The sequence below is a fragment of the Leptodactylus fuscus genome, chromosome 4, assembly GCF_031893055.1.
Source record: "Leptodactylus fuscus isolate aLepFus1 chromosome 4, aLepFus1.hap2, whole genome shotgun sequence".
Classification (NCBI taxonomy): Eukaryota; Metazoa; Chordata; class Amphibia; order Anura; family Leptodactylidae; genus Leptodactylus; species Leptodactylus fuscus.
In genome coordinates, this window is record NC_134268.1 from 214,387,171 (window position 1) to 214,405,701 (window position 18,531).

The 18,531-nt window shown below is 39.4% G+C and overlaps 1 protein-coding gene across 1 annotated transcript; it reads left to right on the forward strand.

Annotated features, from left to right (window-relative positions):
- Positions 1 to 3,800: 3,800 nt before the first annotated feature.
- On the forward strand, positions 3,801 to 11,824 carry DLX5 (distal-less homeobox 5). The gene is given in 6 exon segments (XM_075269891.1): positions 3,801 to 3,837; positions 3,840 to 3,892; positions 3,895 to 3,928; positions 3,931 to 4,449; positions 9,664 to 9,848; positions 11,325 to 11,824. Coding segments are annotated over 6 exon segments (1,161 nt in total). The 3' UTR covers positions 11,658 to 11,824.
- Positions 11,825 to 18,531: the final 6,707 nt, after the last annotated feature.

Sequence of the window (18,531 nt, forward strand, 5' to 3'; positions counted from 1 at the left end):
TAGATAGATAGATAGATAGGAGATAGATAGTAGATAGATAGATAGATAGATAGATAGATAGATAGATAGATAGATAGATAGGAGATAGATAGGGAGATAGATAGGAGATAGATAGATAGATAGATAGATAGATAGATAGATAGATAGGAGATAGATAGATAAATAGATTTAGAGGAGGATAGAGAATAGATATATTAACAGATTTTAGATATCTAGGTAGATAAGTAAATAGATTGAATGTTAGACAAATGGACAGATAGATAATAGGGAGATAGAAAATAAGTAGATAGATAGATAGATAGATAGATAGATAGATAGATAGATAGATAGATAGATAGATAGGAGATGATAGATAGATAGATAGATAGATAGATAGATAGGAGATAGATAGTAGATAGATAGATAGATAGATAGATAGATAGATAGATAGATAGGAGATAGATAGGGAGATAGATAGGAGATAGATAGATAGATAGATAGATAGATAGATAGATAGATAGATAGGAGATAGATAGATAAATAGATTTAGAGGAGGATAGAGAATAGATATATTAACAGATTTTAGATATCTAGGTAGATAAGTAAATAGATTGAATGTTAGACAAATGGACAGATAGATAATAGGGAGATAGAAAATAAGTAGATAGATAGATAGATAGATAGATAGATAGATAGATAGGAGATGATAGATAGATAGATAGATAGATAGATAGATAGATAGATAGATAGGAGATGATAGATAGATAGATAGATAGATAGATAGATAGATAGATAGATAGATAGATAGATAGATAATAGAGATGTAAATACAAGTACTCCAGGACATCCATGCTATCTATAGACTGTAAATAATAGGTAGATAATGACATCCATGGACTTTGTACCTGACACACAACATGTCATCTCTATGTCATAAGCAAACAGGTAACTGCAATAGGAGTGCCCCTGTCTATCCCTTCTGTACATGCGGTACCGGTCCGGATCTTTTTCTACCTTATCATTCAATTCTAATTTATTGATGAAGCAGATATAAGCGCACATTCCCCTCTGTGTCCACTAGGTGTCGCTCCAGCTGCACAGTAATCCCAGGGCTCAGTCCTGGCAGAGCTTTGTGTGATCTCCTACGTGTCACTGCAGGGAGAGTGACCCAGTGAAATGACAACTCCACAAGTGACTGACCACTCTGACAACTCCACATATCACTGACCACTGGGACAACTCCGGGCTACTGGGCACTACATGGGCATGAGGGGCATTGACCATACTGGTGGACCCTGGAGAAGAGCCTGTAACATTCTGCAGACCTGATGTACTATCCTGACCACAGCACACAGGCTGCAGCATCTTAGGGCTCTATCCATCTGCACCCCCTACCCCAGAGACCCCCCTGTATCCTCCAGCTCACCCTGCCCAGGTAATGCCATGAAAGGTGCCCCATAGTAGTAGTCACTTAGGATGCTGGCCACTAACTCTTTGCTGTTATTCCATTCATGTGTGTCTGTGTACAAATCTAGTGTGATAAATAGATGTAGCAGAGCTGAGTCTGTCATATACTAGACTGAGACATACGTGTTGTGCAATTCATTTACAAGGACATATAAGGGAGATGTAGCTGAGCCGAACCTGTTCACAGTCCTATGGACACTGACTCGGTGATCAATGACAGCTCTGCTACATCCCTGCAAGTCACTTTACAAACCCGACTCTATCACAAAATGAAGTATGAAGTGTAGAAAGGTCTGTACACAGTCTTACAAGATAATCCTCCTTATAACCTGATCTTACATTATGTTTTATACTTTAATCGTCTCCACAACAAAAAAAAAACTTTATTTGGATTCCTAAGACCGTATTTACACTAATTAAACACTGCGTCTTTCTTGTATCAGAACTCTTCCTCGTTCTGTCCTGGGCACTAGGGGGTTAATACAAACTTGTTTTTGCGCCCCTGTAGTTGCGGTTCAGTTCGGGGCCGTCTACACCAGGTAAGTCTTGTAGTCGGGGTCTTTGTAGCCAAAGTTTTGTGATGTCCTGTACGTTGTAGTATTAGCTAGGGCTCTGTACACACTGGGCTTCTTGGGGTTTGGGGATACTTGATCTCACTGTACATGGAGATATGGGGAAGGGGCTCTGATCAGATCTGGTGGGGGGAGGGGGTCGTGTATAGAGCTGCAAAGATTTGGGTTATCATTGGGTATTGGTTACTAGTTCTGTTATATTGTCCCTAATATTAGTATCACTATTACTCTCATCATCAGCTTCATCATCACTACTATGTCTTTGCTATTGCTACTATTACTACTGTACGAGCTCATATTGTAGTAATAATAATAACAATAATAATAATAATAATAATAATAATAATAATATAATAAGTTCTTGTATTATTATTATTATTATTATTATTATTATTATTATTATTATTTCTATTATTATTATTATTATTACTATTATTATTATTATTATTTCTATTATTATTTGTATCCATCACTGTTATTATTTGATCACCTGTTATTACTGATATTACTTTCACTATTACAGCTTAGATTTTCCTCATCCCTATTATTAGGATCCTTCTATTATTACTAATAATAACAATGTATCATTATTAATGTTGTTGCCTTTATAGTTCTATGGACATGAGCTTTCCTGTTACTCCTATTGTTACTCCTGTCACTGCCTTGGCTTCTGCTCTTCTTGTCTTCACTATTTCTATTCTGTGACTTCTTACTGTATTACTGAGATCACTATTATTATTATTATTATTATTATTATTATTATTATTAATAATAAACTCTGATTATTGTTACATTGTTACTACTATTATTACTATTATTACTCTTGTTATTGCCCTTGTATTGTTCTTCCAGGTAATATTATTAATAACACTTTTCACTATTATGTTATTACCTTATCCTCTCATGTGTTATTCTTACTGGTAACATTATTAGTATAGTGATAGTTGTATCTTCTCCTGCAGTGATGTTATTACTATTATTACATGTAGCAGATGTTGCAGTCTTATCTTCTACTCTCATGTCCGGTGATATTACATTTATTATCACTTGTATTAGTTGCAGTGTTAGTAGTGATCTGACCTGGTGCTCTCATATTCTGTATTATTATTACCTGTATTAGTATTAGTGTTATCTTGTACTTTTATGTTGTGTTACTTATTGTATCAGTGGTTGTAGTGTTAGTTGTTCTTTCTTGTCCTCTTTGTTGTTATCTTGTACTTTTATGTTCTGCATTACTTCTGTCTCCTGTGCACTATACATGAGCAGTCTGTCCCCCTGCTGCCCCCATACACTGAGGGTCCGGGGCTGTCACTATGTGTCTGTTTGCATGTTGTTGTAGTGCACCAGTGTGAACTGTGTCTGATTTCTGCAGGACCACTGCCCCCTGCTCTGAGGGTACAGGGCTGTCACTATGTGGCTGTTTCCATTTAGTTATAGTGCACCAGTGTGAACAGTGTTTGATTTCTGGTCCGGGGCTGTCACTGCACTATGTGGCTGTTTCCATCTTGTTATAGTGCACCAGTGTGAACAGTGTTTGATTTCTGGTCCGGGGCTGTCACTGCACTATGTGGCTGTTTCCATCTTGTTATAGTGCACCAGTGTGAACAGTGTTTGATTTCTGGTTCGGGGCTGTCACCTCACTATGTGGCTGTTTTCACATTTGCGGTTGTTGTGCAGCTTTGTTGCTGTGAACTAGTTGGACGGGTTCTAGGGTGTTGCTGTCGCTTGTGATCCTCTGGCCAATGGCACCAGATCCACCCTGCTGTGCGTAAGAGAGCAATTATGGATTTAACCAAGCCTATAGTGAGCCCCAGCCAGCAGAGCACAGGCAGCCAGTCACACAGCCTCCTCCTCCTCCTCCTCCTCCTCCTCCTGGGCTGCTGCTGCTGCTGCTGAGGGATCACTAAGGAGCCTCCTCAGACCCTTACTCACTATTATACAGACAGCTCCAGCTTAGGGTATGGAGGCCTGATCCTGACTGTGGACACAGACCAGAGAGACCCCCACCATCACCATCACTAAGCACCATCATCATCCTCCTGCTGGCACCAGAGCATGACAGGAGTCTATGAGAGAAGAGTTCCAGCCATCAGATCCAGTGACTTCCACTCTTCCTTCCAGGCTCCCAACATCATGCACCATCCATCCCAGGATTCTCCCACCTTACCTGAGTCCTCAGCCACAGATTCTGGCTACTACAGCCCAGGAGGGGCTACTGGACATCCCCACCATGGCTACTGCTCACCCACCTCTGCCACTTATGGGAAGGCTCTCAATGCCTATCAGTACCAGTATCATGGAATGAGTGGATCTGCTGCAGGGGGCTATGCTGCCAAAGCCTACTCAGACTACAGCTATGGGAGCCCCTACCACCCCCACCACCAGTACAGCGGGGCATACAACAGGGTGCAGCCCCCAAGTAGCCAGCCAGGTAAGCGGGGGCATCAGCTGGGGCACAGGGCGCACTTGGCACAGCACTCAGGCGCTGGGTATGCCCCCTCCTGTCTGCACTGACGGCTATTCGTGGCTGCGGTTCTCTCCAGCCATAAATGTGTCTCTGTCTCTTCCTTCAGGGTTTTATCTCCGTAACCGAGGCGCCGCCAGTCAGCACCAGAGCAAACCGCAAAAACTAGTCCAAAAAGAGCAGAAAGAAAACAAAAACCACTAGGAAAAACTTACAGATTGTAACCAGAAGGGATGCAGAGCGCAGGGGTAGTGATACCGACAGTGCCCCTGATGATATACCCAGGGTACAGGGGGCAGCGATACCTACAGTGCCCCCGATAATACACCCAGCAGGGATCCTGGGTACAGGGGGTGCAATACTAAATGTGCTCCAATAGCATACCCAGCAGGGATCCGCAGCACAGGGGGTGCAGTACCAACAGTGCCCCCGATAATACACCCGGCACAGGGGGCAGCGATACCAACAGTGCCCCGATAATACACCCAGCAGGGATCCACAACACAGGGGGTGCAATACCAAATGTGCTCCAATAATACACCCAGCAGGAATACAGGGAACAGGGGATAGCGATACCAACAGTGCCCCGATAATATACCAAGCAGGGATACAGAGCACAGGGGGTGCAATACGAACAGAACCCCAATAATACACACAGCAGGGATCCAGGGAACAGGGGGCAGCGATACCAAATGTGCTCCAATAATATACCCAGCAGAGATCCAGGGCACATGGGGTGCAATACTAACTGTGCCCCCAATAATATACCAAGCAGGGCACAGGGAGTGCAATGCCAACTCTTCCCTCACTAACAGATTCAGAGCATGGAGCAGCAATAGCAAGTGAGTTCCCAATAGTATACCCAGCAGAGATCCACATCACAGGGGGTGCAATACCAAATTTGCCCCAATAATAAATCCAAAACATGGGGCAACAATACCAACAATTTCTCCAGTATTATACCCAGCAGATATCCAGAGCACAGAGGACACTATACAGTGAGCTCCCAATAAAATATCCTGCAGGGATCCAGAACACACCGGTAGCAACACCAACTGCACCCCATTAATGTAGCCAGCAGGGACCCAGCACCCAGGTGATAGCAATAGCAGCTGTGCCCCCAATATTATACCCAGAGAGAGTCAGTACACAGGAGCAGTGCCCATAATATATATATATATATATATATATATATATATATATATATAACAGTGCCCCTATCATACTGTACTACATGATACATAGAGAGGAAAGACTCTCCAATAAGAAAGAAACCCAAAAACTGTAACAATATAATGGTCAGAAAATTCCAGGGATGGAGACAGAAAGATGATGAAATATACTGGAACAAAATCGTAAAATATCTATAATCTATCATCTATCTGTCTGTCTGTCTGTCTGTCTATCTATCTATCTCCTATCTATCTATCTATCTATCTATCTCCTATCTATCTATCTATCTATCTATCTATCTATCTATCTATCATCTATCTATCTATCTATCTATCTATCTCCTATCTATCTATCTATCTCCTATCTATCTATCTATCTATCTATCTATCTATCTCCTATCTATCTATCTATCTATCTATCTATCTATCTATCTCCTATCTATCTATCTATCTATCTATCTCCTATCTATCTATCTATCTATCTATCTATCTATCTCCTATCTATCTATCTATCTCCTATCTATCTATCTATCTATCTATCTATCTATCTATCTATCTCCTATCTATCTATCTATCTATCTATCTATCTATCTATCTATCTCCTATCTATCTATCTATCTCCTATCTATCTATCTATCTATCTATCTATCTCCTATCTATCTATCTATCTATCTATCTATCTATCTATCTATCTATCTCCTATCTATCTATCTATCTATCTATCTCCTATCTATCTATCTATCTATCTATCTATCTATCTATCTATCTATCTATCTATCTATCTATCTATCCGTCCATCGATCGAGCTGTCTCCCTGTAGATCTGTCTTGCACCAATTTCTGTCGATCCTTTCTTCTACCAATCCTTTTGTCTTCGGGTCTTCAGTTCTCTGTCCATCTAATTCTAGAATATTTCGGGTCCGTTTCTTGTGGTTCGGTATTAGAATATTTCAGGAGGAGTTCTATACTATTTTATATAATATTTTGGGGGTCGGTATGTTCTGATTTTAGGATATTCCAGGGGTCTGCGGTCTGTTTCGAGACTATTTCAGGCATATTCCAGGGGGTGTTACTGCGGTTTGATATGTTGTAATATTTCGGGGGTCAGTGCGGTTTTCGATACATTTTCTGGTGCTGTGTGTATTGGTACATGTGTATTTCGGGAAGCTCATGTCAGGGGGGATGGGTGTGTGATGAGTTTTTGTGCAGGGGGGTCCTGTATGTTGTGGCTTGAGTTTGGGGGGGACTTTGCAGCAGTAGGGCCCCCCCGAGTGTAACTTGTGAACCGCTGTCTCTGTCTGGCTGCAGCAGGGTGACCGCTGAGTGTGGAGATTACAGGGCAGTCAGTCTGGGGGCTTTGATGTGTGTCTGGCCTGGCCTGGGGTTTCCCTTGGATCCCTCTCTATACACATTAAACAGAGTCTGGTGCCTGCTGCTCCGGCTGCCCAGACTCACTGACCGCAGCCTCCATTCATCCCTTCTGGGCAGAGCTCCACAGTACGGCGCTGTACACACCACACTGCTGCCCAACCAGCATGCCGCCTGCAATAAACCGTAATACACTAGAATGCGCCAGACCCATAGAATACAATGTAACAAAATCATAATTGGACTGTAATATAAGTACATTGTAATAATGGAAACTAATAGTCTACCTGCGACTACAATATCTGCGACTACCATTACACTACAACGCCCGACTACATTATACCACAAAGCTAGAATTCCATGATGTAATCCAATATGTCATAAAAACTGTCCTGGTATTTAATATATACGTAGACTTCAGTGTAATATACGTCTAATATATATTCATATGTACAAGGTAATGCAACAATCTGTACTATAATAAATTAGGCTGTGCGACTACAAGATAATACGTCCATAGTGTAATAAGATAAATCATGACTATAATATGCTACAATTATATCCTGTATTGTAATATACTACTGATGTAATAACTAGTACTGTGGTCTACAACACTGACCAAATATAATATAATATAATCTATTATAATATATTACACTACACGATAATACGTCCATAGTGTAATAAGATAGATCATGACTATAATATGCTACACTAATATCATGTAATATCCTGTATTGTAATATACTACTGATGTAATAACTAGTACTGTGGTCTACAACACTAACCAAAAATAATATAATATAATCCATTACCATATACTACACTATACGATAATACGTCCATAGTGTAATAAAATAGATCATGACTATAATATGCTTCACTTATATCATGTGATATCCTGTATTGTAACATACTACTGATATAATAACTAGTACTGTGGTCTACAACACTGACCAAATATAATATAATATAATTTATTTACAATATATTACACTATACGATGATACGTCCATAGTGTCATAAAATAGATCATGACTATAATATACTTCACTTATATCATGTAATATATACTGATATAATAACTAGTACTGTGGTGTACAACACTGACCAAATATAATATAATCTATTATAATATATTACACTATACGATAATACGTCCATAGTGTAATAAAATAGATCATGACCACTTATATCATGTAATATATACTGATATAATAACTAGTACTGTGGTGTACAACACTGACCAAATATAATATAATCTATTATAATATATTACACTATACGATAATACGTCCATAGTGTAATAAAATAGATCATGACCACTTATATCATGTAATATATACTGATATAATAACTAGTACTGTGGTGTACAGCACTGACCAAATATAATCTAATATAATAACATCTATTGTAATATATTACACTATACGATAATACCATAATATAATGTCCATCAATTGTCAAACGATTTGCTGTAATTATTCTACAATATAATGTATTGTTTGCTACAGATACTATTAGACAATAACATATTACACTTCCTATACAGTAATAATTCAGTAATAATATAATACACAATTATTCTGCCTTATACGAGTCCACTATATTAAGATTTACTATAAAACTCAAGACTCAAATATATTATTTAATACTATCCTAGTAAAATACCACAAATCAGGATGTATTGCACGGTATAATAACTATATTTTATAATATATTGTACTATTATAGCCTGAATATTATGTGTGCACTGTAATATATTGTAATAAACCTCAGTGCATAATATTAATACAGCATAGTATAAGAATATAATGTATCGTACAAATATAATACAGCACTGCAATGTAATTGTTATATCGTTCTATAATATCTTGTAATATAATATTCTGATATCATGTGGTATCCTATACTATAGACCATACTAGTATAATATACTGCACACACCAGTATTTATAATCTGTATATAAAAACACTAAAAACTTCCTTATATCCTACTATACTATACAAACGTGCTGCTATAATATCCTATACCTTAATGCAACGTGCTATATTGTCACAATGTAATAATCTATAATGCTCTATACTATATTATAACATAGTGTAAGCTATAATACATAATGAATCATAATGTAATATATAATGCAATGGCCATGTTGTAGTATAAGACATTACACTAATATATAAGGCAGGGTACTGGATTATAGGCATATAATGTTCTACATTTACGTATATACTATATAATATATATATATATATATATATATATATATATATATAATATTCTATGTATACTATATCATGTATATACTGTATGATATACTATCTATATTAGATTATGTATATACTATGTATACTATATTATGTATATACTGTATAATATACTACGTATACTAGATTATGTATATACTATGCATACTATATTATGTATATACTGTATAATTTACTATGTATACTATATTATGTGTATACTATGAAGCACCATATTATAATAGTATATAATGAGACAATACAATGGGATTTACTTTTCTACTCAAATGTCTATACATATTATTTTCTATCATTTCATTGATCCCTGTAATATTTTACATTTCTCACATGAATTATTATTCCTCACTCATATTTAACTCTTGTGTCCCCAGAAAAGGAAGTGTCAGAGCCGGAGGTGAGGATGGTGAATGGGAAACCAAAGAAGATTAGAAAACCCAGAACTATCTATTCTAGCTTCCAGCTGGCGGCTCTGCAAAGAAGGTTCCAGAAGACCCAATACCTGGCCCTGCCTGAGAGGGCCGAACTGGCCGCATCCCTGGGCCTCACACAGACACAGGTAAGAGAGATGGATAGATAGATAGATAGATAGATAGATAGATAGATAGATAGATAGATAGATAGATAGATAGGAGATAGATAGAGAGAGAGAGAGAGAGAGAGAGAGAGAGAGAGAGAGAGAGAGAGAGAGAGATAGATAGATAGATAGATAGATAGATAGATAGATAGATAGATAGATAGATAGATAGGAGATAGATAGATAGATAGAATGTGTTTAATAGCTAGTCATACTATTCTATCTGTCCATACAGTAGTACTAGGTTACTTTCACACAGTGGGTTACTTAAGAAACCGTAATCTATTTTCAACCGCACAATGTGAATGCCCCCTGTACACAAGTGGCCCATTCTGAACACGGAGTCCTGTGTCATCTGCTGTAAGCCATCTCTGATCTGCTCGACATGTGCAAAATATTACTGACTTCTCCCCAATCAGATGTAAATGGATGAAATCAAAGCTGAGGGTTTGTTAGAGATAATTCAAGACAGAAGTTTGTCCAGTTACAGGATAATATCATTATTTAAGAATCTGCATCTTCTGTAAGGATGTCTCCATAGCTCCTCAGAGCAGAGGAATGCCATGGAGTTATGGTTAAAGAGGCTGAAGTGGTGGGTTGTGCTAGGACAGATGTAGTCAGGAGATAGATAGATAGATAGATAGATAGATAGATAGATAGATAGGAGATAGAAAGATAGATAGATAGATAGATAGATAGATAGGAGATAGAAAGATAGATAGATAGATAGATAGATAGATAGGAGATAGATAGATAGGACATAGATAGATAGATAGATAGATAGATAGATAGATAGATAGGAGATAGATAGATAGATAGATAGGAGATAGATAGATAGATAGATAGGAGATAGATAGATAGGAGATAGATAGATAGATAGATAGATAGATAGATAGGAGATAGATAGATAGGAGATAGATAGATAGATAGATAGATAGATAGATAGATAGATAGATGATAGATAGATAGATAGATAGATAGATAGATAGATAGATAAGAGATATATATGAGATAGATAGATAGATAGATAGATAGATAATGGATATATATGAGATAGATAGGAGATAGATAGATAGATAGATAGATAGATAGATAGATAGATAGATAGGAGATAGATAGATAGATAGATAGATAGATAGGAGATGGATAGATAGATAGATAGATAGATACATAGGAGATAGATAGATAGATAGATAGATAGATAGATAGATAGATAGGAGATAGATAGATAGATAGATAGATAGATAGATAGATAGATAGATAGATAGATATAGGAGATAGATAGATAGATAGATAGATAGATAGATAGATAGATAGATAGATAGATAGATAGGAGATAGATAGATAGATAGATAGATAGATAGATAGATAGATAGAGGAGATAGATATGACGTCAGTTAATGTGACCCTCTATATGATGACATCACACGACTGACACTTATTGCTCCTTCCTTGTAGGTGAAGATCTGGTTCCAGAACAAAAGATCTAAGATCAAGAAGATCATGAAGAATGGAGAGCTCCCTCCCGAGCACAGCCCCAGCTCCAGCGACCCCATGGCCTGCAACTCTCCACAATCCCCAGTGGTATGGGAACCCCAGGGGTCTTCCAGATCTCTCAGCCATCACCCCCATGTGCATAGTCACCCCCAGACCTCCAATAACTCCCCCGCCTCCACCTACCTGGAGAACCCCAGTGTGTGGTACCCAGCAGCCAACTCCCTCAGCTCCCACCTACAGAACCACAGCTCCCTACAGCACCCCTTAGCACTGGCGTCTGGGACTCTCTACTGAGGAGACAATCACTCTCACCACACCATTAGACTATTTTTTGGGTTTTTGGACAATCCTCCTCCTCCTGGTTCATTGTTATGGAGAGAATACAGACGAATGTATCCAGATGGAATTTTTTTTAAAAGCAAAGTATATTGTGTAAAGCTTGTGCATGTAATTTATTGCATTTCAAGGGAATTTTATGTTGTTTTTTTTTTGTATTTTTTATTTTATGTTTTGTTTTTTTTTGTTTTTTTTTAAACCGATGGACTTTGACGCAATTTTGGACACTATTCTCAATGGTGCCTTCAATCTATGACCTCATTTTTTCCCAGAGAGACTTTGTTTTTTTAATGTTTATTGTAACCCATGTAAATAAATGTAGATAGAGGAATTAAGCTGTATATTCTGGTTAAATAAAATTATTTCGACCATGAGACATGGTTGTTGAGTTGGGGTGGGGGCCTAGGTATGGAGACCCTGCTGTCCTGGTTATGGCCAGACTCTGGATCATGTGGGTTGCTTGTAAAGTTGCATTGGATTTGCTGTCCGTGGTTGTGATGTAGTCGGGAAGGATCTAGAAAATTGGGAGAGACACCAAACAGATCGATCCATCTGCTAAACTGAATGTGACTGTTTGGTGGAAGGGACCTGAGCATTTGGCTGATCTGCAAAGCACGAACTCAGAATAGCCTGCAGCTGACTTGAAAGCTTTGCAGGAAAAGTCGGAAAACAGGTCGTGTAGTCGGATGATGTGCAGAAGAGCTGCAGGGTTTGCAGAAGCCTGGGGTGGCAGGAACTGAATTTGGGGGACCTGCTGCAGTAAATGGAGGGTATTCACATAGCATGGGAAGTCGGGAATGTGTTATATCTGTAGACCCGAATCGCTCTGTGTATTGAGTGTAGTCGGGTCAGCTGCTTATGTTCAGGTTGTAATGCAGAGCTACTATACATTATGGAATTGGAGTGTATCTTGTTTTGGAAGGTTTATTGCTTTGTATTAGAGGCTGTAACAGTGTATACAATATACTAGATAGGGTGACGTGTCATGGCTGTAGTAGGACCTCAGTGTAGCCTGCAATGGGTTAACATATGAAGTCATCAGTATAAGCTGCATCGAGGACATGTATGCGGAGCATATAGAAGGGGGGAGGGGAGGCATATCCTGTCACCGGTATACTGTAAGCTGTAGAGGCTATGTATTGTATATAGAGCAGGGGACAGGCATGTAACAAGGTGACTTGTGTGCAGATCTGGAGCTCTGTATAAGCTATGGGTATCGAGGACATGTATGTAACTCATGGACATATATCTGCACAATAGGACCCCAGTATAGGGTGCATTGAGACAGAGAACATATATGTTACAGGTGGCAGTATGTCATGTCTGTGGAGAAAGAGCTGAGTATAGATTGAGGACATGTATGTTATAGGGGTGTCAAGGCTGCAGGGACATGCATGTATAGACTGCAGTGGAGAGAGAAGACATACATGTCAGACAAGAGGATCTGTCATAGCAGGGCCTTAGTACAATACGGACAGGGAGGCATGTATATAACACAGGAGGACCTGCCATGTCTGTAGAACAGGATCTTATATAGTCTGCAGTGGGGACAGAGAGGACATGCATGTTCTTGGAGACTTGCCATGTTTGCACAGCAGGCTCTTAGTATATTTTTGGTTGGGGACAGAGGACATGTCATGTCTATATAGCAGACTCTTAGTATATACTTGGAGGGGGACAAAGGACATGCATGTTCCTGGAGACAATATGGACAGGGAGGCATGTATACAACACAGGAGGACCTGCCATGTCTGTAGAACAGGATCTTATATAGTCTGCAGTGGGGACAGAGAGGACATGCATGTTCTTGGAGACTTGCCATGTTTGCACAGCAGGCTCTTAGTATATTTTTGGTTGGGGACAGAGGACATGTCATGTCTATATAGCAGACTCTTAGTATATACTTGGAGGGGGACAAAGGACATGCATGTTCCTGGAGACAATATGGACAGGGAGGCATGTATACAACACAGGAGGACCTGCCATGTCTGTAGAACAGGATCTTATATAGTCTGCAGTGGGGATAGAGAGGACATGCATGTTCTTGGAGACCTGACATGTTTGCACAGTAGGTTCTTAGTAGATTTTTGGATGGGGACAGAGGATGTGTGTGTTCCAGGGCCCTGTCATATATGTAGAGATAGCTTTTAGTATATACTTGGTTGGGGACAGAGAGGACATGGATGTTTCAAGGCCCTGTCATATCTGCAGAGAAGGCTCTTAGTATATACTTGGGGACAGGGAGGACATACATGTTTCAGGGCCCTGTCATGTCTGCAGAGTATGCCCTTAGTATATACTTGGATGGGGACAGAGAGGACATGCGTGTTCCAGGGCCCTGTCATGTCTGCAGAGTATGCCCTTAGTATATACTTGGATGGGGACAGAGAGGACATGCATGTTCCAGGGCCCTGCCATGTCTGTAGAGCAGGCTCCTAGTATACACTTGGTTGGGGACAGAGAGGACATGCATGTTCCAGGGCCCTGTCATGTCTGTAGAGCCGGCTCTCGGCATATACTGCAGACACAACCTGAAGAGACATGCTGTGCAGCCTCAGGCGTAGTTACCTGTCTCCGTTTTTTTTTTATTTTATCTTGAGTTTTGTCTGCCTCCCCCTCCCTGACTGTCTGCCTCTTTGTTATTGCTGCCAGTTTTTCTTCTTCAAGCTCAATAACATTCATGACTGGAGCCTCAGCTTTGTCTGAACCCTTAACTGTTGTTCTTAACGTGTGAAAATGAATAGATGACAGTTATAGTATATATCCACATCTACCTGCACTGTATATACATATATATATATATATATATATATATATATATATATATATATATATATATATATATGCTCCTCCATGGGGCTTGCCTTCCTATAGGCAGCTCATGGCTAAACATTCGTTACATTGTATCAAATGACAGAACGTTGGGGATCATTGTGACGTCATCAAGACTCCCCCGCTCTGTCTGTGAAGCTCAAGGCTTGAGAAAACCATAAAAGTGAAGATTTGTCCCCAGGAATATTCCAATATTTATGTTGCCATTTGTTGTGATTTTTGTAGATGTTGGTCATAGTGGGTAGCAGGGTCCCCTCCTTAACATGTGCCCTGTGTAATACTTGTGTATTATTTATGTGGCAGAGGGGCATCAGGTGATGGGACTCCTTAAAGCTCCTGCCCACTGATCCGTTTTTAATTTCCATGCAACGGATACATTAACCACAAAACAGATGTTAGAATTGGGCCCATAGTCTTGTATTGGGTCAACTGGGTGGGAAAGGAACAAAAATGTGACTGTTAATGGACGATATTCAATGGATATGTCTGTTCCCATTGCCTTCCAATATTCTAAAAATGCAAAAAATTTCCATTTTTAACCCATGTGCATGAGGCCTTACGGCCAATGGGCCCAAATTTTCACTGGTCCAGGTTTTGTTTTATATACCATAGAGACAAATATTGTAAATTTGGGCCATAAGTGATAGTTATGTTCCCTGTTGACAGCTATAGATATTTATATGTTTTTGGTGGGATTCCAATATTCATGACCGATCCTTAGGCTGGGGGTTGACATTTACCAGTGAGCAATGCAATCTGAATATCTGACACAGCGCCAAATACTACATAGTGGCAGTGCCTGGTATTGCAACTCAGCTGGAATGGAACTGAGAAGCAAATAGACCATAAGATCAATGAACATAATGAACATTGACATTGGGTAATTGATCTATGGGGGTCCCACTTATCGTACCCCACCAGTCAGATATGAATATTGATCCTATCCTTGGATTGCGTCGTCATCTGTTTTAAAACATAGAAGAACATAGAATGCATATTAAAGTGAACTTAAAATAAAAAGTGCTCTCGTATCTGCGGGGATCTGGTGTAATTTCCCTACAGTGGGGTTAAGTTAGATCTGTTTGATCCCTGTAGCTGACAGGTTCAAAACTGTGCCCCATCTTATATTGATGTCGTATGAGGACATTACGGGGATGACAATCTATATCCCCATCGATCAGCTCTATGCGCCAGGAAGTAGACAGATCCCTGTGCAGTGTCATTCAAGTGTCTGTAAACTGCAGTACCAACTCTGGCCACTACACGGAGAACGGCGCTGTCTGCTTCCTGCTCCATTCTATATGTACCAGCTGCTGAAAATATCTGAATGGTGGGGGTGACCGATGTTGGACCCAACCGTGTGATATTGATGACTTATATTTTCATTCATTACTTTCATAGAAGTGCAGATCAGTCTCCAATGGATCTCATTAAGGTCAATACGGATCCAACAGAAGATGGATCACAATACGGTCCATCACAATACGGTTCTAGTATGAACAAGATTTTATCTACTTAAAACTGATGCCCATTGACCACCATGACAAAAATTAAGAACTAAAAAATCTAGATCATAGTGGGACAGACGGAAACTGCTAAAGGATCCTCCAGGAAGGGGATCAGTTCCCCCACCCGAAAAATACCAAGTCATGTGGGAGTGTTGGATCCAGACCTGGTCCTTGACCATTAGTGACCCCTACTGATGTCCCATCAAGGTCATTTTGATGGCAAGAATACAGGAGCCAGGGAAAGTGACCCAAACCCCTCTGAAGCCCTGGTGGGTCATTGGCCCGGATAAGCCTAGAGATATCCATAGAAGGTGGATCAACCAAAAAAAATGGCGTTTGACTATGGTAAATTCCCAACCTTCTTTCTGGATTGGTTTTCAACATGACTGAGGTTTCCCCATGGACTTTTATGAGCTGATAATAAAACAGAACACAAATCACAGCTGAATTTCCCATCATCCCGTTGCCCATGAGCGTGTTGGGGCTGCTGGACCTGATTGAGCGGCGCGGCCGGTGTACGGGGCCTCGGAAGAAGCACAAACGCGAATCCGGACAGGAATAGGACCCGTCCTGAGTTTTGTGGCCTGGACTGTTGGCCCACACACTGATCCCTGTAATACACAGACTGGTGGCCTCATGTGCCTGGGCCCATAGAAATGAATCCAGGAAATATCCAGATATCCCACTGACCTCGCACACCGCCATATGCAGGGGGCCTGATTAAATGGCAAAACTCTCCCCCCCCCCCCAAAACTATGTTCGAATGATGTCATAGAAAGTTCCCCATGTGATGTCACATGACTGTCAGAGGTGACGCGTAGCAGAATACAGAGCGGCGTGTTCACACCATGCGGCTACTTATACAGCACAAGATGTGTTTTGTCTCCATGGAAACCTGACCATGTTCTAAATGACAATATTATATAATTCCATTCCGATGTACAGAATGTGAGGAGGGGGAGTAATCCCAACATGGAGGTACTATCAGTATTATTACTATTATTATTCATATCTAGTAATAGATAGATAGATAGATAGATAGATAGATAGATAGATAGGAGATAGATAGATAGATAGATAGATAGATAGATAGGAGATAGATAGATAGATAGATAGATAGATAGATAGATAGATAGGAGATAGATAGATAGATAGGAGATAGATAGATAGATAGATAGATAGATAGATAGGAGATAGATAGATAGATAGATAGATAGATAGATAGATAGATAGATAGGAGATAGATAGATAGATAGATAGATAGATAGATAGATAGATAGGAGATAGATAGGAGATAGATAGATAGATAGATAGATAGATAGATAGATAGATAGGAGATAGATAGATAGATAGATAGATAGATAGATAGATAGATAGGAGATAGATAGATAGATAGATAGATAGATAGATAGATAGGAGATAGATAGATAGATAGATAGATAGCAGATAGATAGATAGATAGATGATAGATAGATAGATAGATAGATAGATAGATAGATAGGAGATAGATAGATAGATAGGAGATAGATAGATAGATAGATAGATAGATAGATAGATAGGAGATAGATAGATAGATAGATAGATAGATAGGAGATAGATAGATAGATAGATAGATAGATAGATAGATAGATAGAGAGATAGATAGGAGATAGATAGATAGGAGATAGATAGATAGATATGAGATAGATAGATAGATAGATAGGAGATAGATAGATAGATATGAGATAGATAGATAGATAGATAGATAGATGATAGATAGAGAGATAGATAGATAGATAGATAGATAGATAGATAGATAGATAGATAGGAGATAGATAGATAGATAGATAGATAGATAGATATGAGATAGATAGATAGATAGATAGATAGATAGGAGATAGATCGATAGGAGATAGATAGATAGATAGATAGATAGATAGATAGGAGATAGATAGATAGATAGATAGATAGATAGATAGGAGATAGATAGATATGAGATAGATAGATAGATAGATAGATAGATAGATAGGAGATAGATAGATAGATAGATAGATAGATAGATAGATAGATAGGAGATAGACAGATATGAGATAGATAGATAGATAGATAGATAGATAGATACCATCAACCAGAAGAAGACCAAAATCATGGTATTCCAGAAGAAGGGCCACAATAAAGCCTCCACCACCTCACAATTCACACTGAACGGCTCCACACTGGAGAAAACCAACAGCTACACCTACCTGGGGCTGGAGCTCAGCCAATCAGGAAGCTTCAAAGCAGCAATAGAAACCCTGAAAGCAAAAGCCTGCAGAACCTTCTACCTCAAACCACCGGTGAGGGTCTGGCTGAAGATATTTGATGCAGTCATCTCCCCGATCCTTCTCTATGGCAGTGAGGTTTGGGGCCCAGCCACCTACCCAGACCAGTCAAAGTGGGATTCCAGCCCAACAGAGAACTTCCACCTGGAGTTCTGCAAATACCTGCTCCATGTCCATCGCAACACCACCAAC